Genomic DNA, 5,321 nt, shown 5'->3' with positions numbered 1-5,321 from the left:
ATATATATAATAACATAATAAAGACAAAAAGGATAAAAGAGAGTTCAACTAAAAAAGAAAAACAAATTACGAAAAATAAAAAGTTTTATTTACTGTACATAAACTGCGAGTGTATAGAACTTATAAAATAAGTTAAAAATATGGAGAAAACTAGGGAAAAGATATAAAGAATTTTGAAGTAGAAGAAGAGTTTTAAAAATCTAAAAAATTTTTAAAAAACATTTAGAAACTAAAATAAGGAGAAGATATCTCGTCATCAGCTCACACGAATATATCCGAAAAAATAATGTTTTCTTATATTGTATTAATATTGTATCAAAGCAAAACATATCAATACAATAGCAAAACATATCGATGCTTGTATTGATATGTTTTACTAGGCTATAATAATACAGTACAGAACCCGTTATCCGGAAATCGGAAAACCAAAAAACCGGAACGAAATTCGATAAATTTTTCCGCAATTTTTTTAAAAAAAAATTTTTTTTCCTCATAAGATTTTACGATTTTTCTTTCTTTTTTGAAAGATGTTTACCTTACCATCATTTCAGAAATAATCATTAGTGTATTACCTCATCGTTTTTTCTTATTTTAAAGATTATTTCCAAATATTTTTTTTTAGTTAGGTTTAACACTAAAAAAACGACTTTTTGTAGCGATCAGAAAACCGGAAAAATCAGTTATCCGGAATAGCGATAGTCCCGATCGTTCCGGATAATCGGTTCTCTACTGTACAATATTAGAGAGCACTATTTTTTCCGAATATAATTGTGTGAGCTGATGATTGTATAATTTACTTATTTTACTTTTTTTTTTTTTTAATTTGTAAATATTTCTTAAAAACATTTTTTAATAATTTTCTTTTTTAAAAAATCATCATGCAAATTCTAATTATATAATTAGACATTTTGAAAAATCTTACTAAAATGTAGGAATGAAATTCAAAGTTGAAGTTAAGTAATTGTCATTAACTAAATAAATGGACTTTTCATTATAACAGATGGTTAAAAATACCTTTTCTTGCAAAAAAAAAAATTCTGTGTTCTTAGGGAGGGCGGCTTATTTTTACATTTATAGGTATCAAAGGGCACTGGTATAAGGATATTATTTATCATTGATTACAAAAATGAAGTTTCTTGACTCTAATTGTTTTTCTAGGCCCCACAGTGCCTTATATGCTATGATGAAGGACCAGTATGCCAATTATGTGGTGCAACGAATGATTGAAGTATCTGAGCCCCCTCAACGTAAGCTGTTGCTGCACAAGATCCGTCCTCATATCACATCGCTGCGTAAATATACCTATGGCAAGCACATTCTTGCAAAGCTAGAGAAATATTTGATGAAAAATAATGAGCTAGGTCCCATTGGTGCACCATCCAATGGGAACATTTAAAAGCTAATCTTTAAAAGGTCCGGAGTGCATGCAGAAATAATATACACAAAATTGCAAAATTTGCTAAGGTAAAAATTATTTCGTGCTTTATTTTTATTAGGTACAGACTTGTAATGGGTTAGGCCAATTTTATTACTTGACTACCAAATGTAAAATACATTTAACTTATTGTTTTCAAATTATTTATTTTCGACTTAATATGGTTGTTGTATATAAGATGTTAACGGCACTCCGGCTAAAACAGAAAAAATAATCAATTATGTATGTAAGGATCTTACAATTGATTTTAATTTTTTTTTCCCAACTTACCTAAAAACTTGAGTGTTGTTTTGATATAGTTTTTAATGGGTACACCTAGCCCAGTAGTTGATATTGTACAGGATGTATTTACAGTGCATCTGAGCATGCATGGGTCATAAATTTTTTTTTTTGTAGATTTTTCTCAACTTAATAGTGCTGTTGTGGTTGTCGTGTGTAGTTTTATATCCTTTAATACATATTTAATAGTAGTTTTTACCTAAATTAGTGTACTTCAATTGAAAAAAAAACTTTTAACTGTTCTAAGCATAGTGTATCTATTTATGGTTATAATAATTGTTAAACGCCAATTGCCATCAAACATAAAATGCTTGGTTTTAAAGTTTATATTTTAAGGAAAAAAATAGCAAGCATTATCGTTGTTTGGCTTAAAAATCACTGCGAGCAAAGTGATTTTTTTCCTCCTTTCTTCACAGCTACTATATTATTTAAATTTATGTTCTTCCATCTGTGTTTTTCCTCAAGAACTAGCCTTAAGAAGTTCCTCAATATGAGGTTGTATATCAGAACAGCAATGGTTTTTTTAAAGCTAGGTATACCCAATTGTGTATAGTGTAAAATGTGTGAAAATAAAAATTTTGTAACATTTCGGTGCTACAGATGTAATTTTTAAATGCTAATTTTTGATAACGTCCTGTACAGTCAGCTGTGTAAAAGTGTAACTAACTCTTCATATGTTTTAGATGAACAGGTGGACATATGCAGCACGCTCTTCGCTGTTAGATATCATATTATAAATAATTCATGATGGATATCTTTTCTTTCTTTTAAACCTTAATATTAATTTTGTATATTAATTATTCATTGGTTTGTGTAGCTGTTTTTTCCCGTTAAAGTAACAAAAAAATCCCTTGTTTGTTTTTGTAACTTTTTTTTAACCTTTAATATTTTGATTTATATAACAATGCTGTTAGTACACCTGTTCTACACTGCATTAAATTCATTACCAGGCAAGAATTGCCGAGTTCAAAATATGTGTTGAAATTTGTTATTAATTTAGAGTGCTAGTTTTAATTTTTCCTTTTGTCTTGTTTGACATTTATGTATTTTTCCTTCTTTTTTTCACGTATGACATGTCAGTAAAGTTGGGGATAATGATTACTAGCTATTTAATGAAATGCTGGAGTTCAAGATCCCATTTTATATGCATCACTGATGCCTTAAAAAGGGACAAAATAGCATTTTGACTATTTTGGATACAAATGCTCTAGAATTAAAGCATTCAAATGGACTTAATCAATTACACTGCTTATTATATCTAATTTCTTTAATGTTAAACAGTGTTATTTATCTAATACAGCCTTGTTTGTTGTTAATTTTATTTGGCAGTGTGTGTAATGGCATTTCCATGCATATTTTTTTCATTCAACGAAACTTAAGACAAGCGTAACTGGGCCATCAATTTTAGCCCTGTTATAAAAAAAATGTTCTAGTTTTTCTGTGTATTAAATGCTTAGATTTTTTGGTGAGTGTAGTTTTTTTTTTAATTGCTAAAGTTATAAAATACTGTCTTGTGTACTCAGCTTGTGATGGATATGGTAATTTGTGTATTCTTCCTTGGGAATAATGTCTGCATATTTGAGATGTGTTGTGGTTAACTTCAGTATTGTTTAGCTTTCTTGTAACAATATATATACATATATACATATTACTATATATAACTTGGCTACCTTAGCAGCAGTGTTGAGGTAGCTTGTTTTTTTGTAAAACTTGTGAAACATTTTTGTATTCAATTTTTATTGTAATTAGCTCATTGTAGAAATTGTATGTGCATGTAGAGTGTTTTAGAGAGCTATTGCTGTTGTAGATTTGGATTTTGTATATTTCTGCTCATTGGCCATTTAAAAAAGCCCTTTACAACTGTACAGAGGAAGGGTGGGAGGTATTCCTTAGCTTTTTAATTATGTTAATCGTGAATACAACAATTTTTAAGTGTGTGTCCTGTCAAAGTCTCAATTCCTCACAAAAGATAAACAAAATACTTAATAGCTCTCCAGTCACACAATTCATTAGAAGACATTAAGGAGGCTGAGCACATTTAAAATGACATTTTTTAAATAAAAAAAAAATTGGAACTTAACATGTAGTTAAGAATACAAAATATTGTTTGATTTGATTTTTTACGCATTTAAGTATTAGAATAAACTTTAAGCCAAATATAATAAGATTTTTAATCTGAAAAAAAAAATTTTTTTTCTTTCATCTGTAACTTTTTAATTTGAACTATTAATATTTCTTTATTTGATACAAAAAATGTTTTCTTTATTCATTTTAAATAATTATTTTTAGTGAAAAAATGTGAATTGCAATAAAAAATGAACTGGGCAATAAAAAAAAAATGAAAAATCTTTAAACATTATTATTTTAGTGGTTTTGAACAATGTGCTGAAATTTAATAGTCATTTTATTTCACGATGTGACTAATATCTGAAGAATTTAAGGAATTAATGTGTATTTCTATTTTAAATTATGTGCTGAAAATGAGTCAAAATTTATTTATTTTTTAAAAATGGACAACTCTAAACGTGCTCAGATCCCTTAGGTTTTGTTACACAGTTTCATGATTATAAGCATAAGGTCAACCCACCAGTCGATTGTAACGAATTCTATTGTAAATTCTAAGATATTAAAGGGTCCGAGTGAATGCATTAAGGATGTTTTTCTTTTTAATTTTTGTTTTTTTGTAAATATCATCTAAATAGACAAAGTTCATGCAATACAATATTTGTACAGTGTAATTTTATTTTGTTAATTTACCATGTGGGACATGCATTTGGTTGTTTCAGATGTATTATTTAGTGCGATGAAACATTTACAAGGAGCCAGATGGGGCAACCAGAGTTGTGTACATAAATTTTTAATTTCATAACACCATGTTCCTTATTTATTAAAATAATCATGTTAATTTTGTCGATCATATTAAATTATCCATGTAAAGTTTTGTAATATCCTATTTTATTTTATCCAAATAAATTTTTAAGGAATTTGTATGTACATATAAAAAAAAAATAAGAGAAATCAATATATTGTGATCTTACAAGAGGGTTGTTGCAAGTTCTGCACAAAATTTCTGTAAATTTTTTATATTTTTATGAGCGTAGATTCATTTAAGTGCATTAGCTTTCTTTTCTGTTTTGTACAATGTCGCGTCGTCGGAAAAGAAACTTGTAAATAAGTTTAAAAAAGACAAGTTTAAATAACCATTGAAATCATTAATTGTACATGTTCATTTTTTTTAAAAAATGTAAAATAAAAAATAAATGATTTCAAATTTTTTTTGGGCCTTAAATTTTTTACCAATATGGAGTTTCACATGCTCATTTTTGCCGAATGTTAAATGTAGTATGGTCCAAAGACATTCGAAAAAAAGGAAGAAAAACAAAAATTGTAAATAACCATTATTTGTTAATTAGTTCCATTTTAGGCCTAATTTTCAATTGTAACATAGAACACAGGTCTTCCATAGTTTCGGCCCCTTCTGAATGGATTAGACTTGAAATTTGCAGGTTTTACTTAATTTTACATTTCACATTCAAATAGATCTTGTAGATAGATATTGTAACTAAGACTGGGAAAATATTGCATCTGTAAAAAATTCATTTGTTTT

General features: G+C 27.7%; 1 protein-coding gene across 5 annotated transcripts in view; it reads left to right on the top strand.

Moving 5' to 3' along the window:
- LOC107454202 (pumilio) overlaps positions 1-4,989 on the top strand; it is a 71,628-nt gene extending 66,639 nt beyond the window's left edge. For all 5 annotated transcript variants that reach the window (XM_071181982.1, XM_016071310.3, XM_016071311.3 and 2 more), the window contains one exon: positions 1,159-4,989. In XM_071181982.1, coding sequence (XP_071038083.1) covers positions 1,159-1,396 — 238 coding nt within the window. In that variant the 3' untranslated portion in view covers positions 1,397-4,989. The remainder of the gene's footprint in view (positions 1-1,158) is intronic.
- Positions 4,990-5,321: the final 332 nt, after the last annotated feature.

This window comes from Parasteatoda tepidariorum, chromosome 6, assembly GCF_043381705.1.
Source record: "Parasteatoda tepidariorum isolate YZ-2023 chromosome 6, CAS_Ptep_4.0, whole genome shotgun sequence".
In the NCBI taxonomy this organism is placed as follows: Eukaryota; Metazoa; Arthropoda; class Arachnida; order Araneae; family Theridiidae; genus Parasteatoda; species Parasteatoda tepidariorum.
This window is presented reverse-complemented; position numbering and strand designations above follow the sequence as displayed.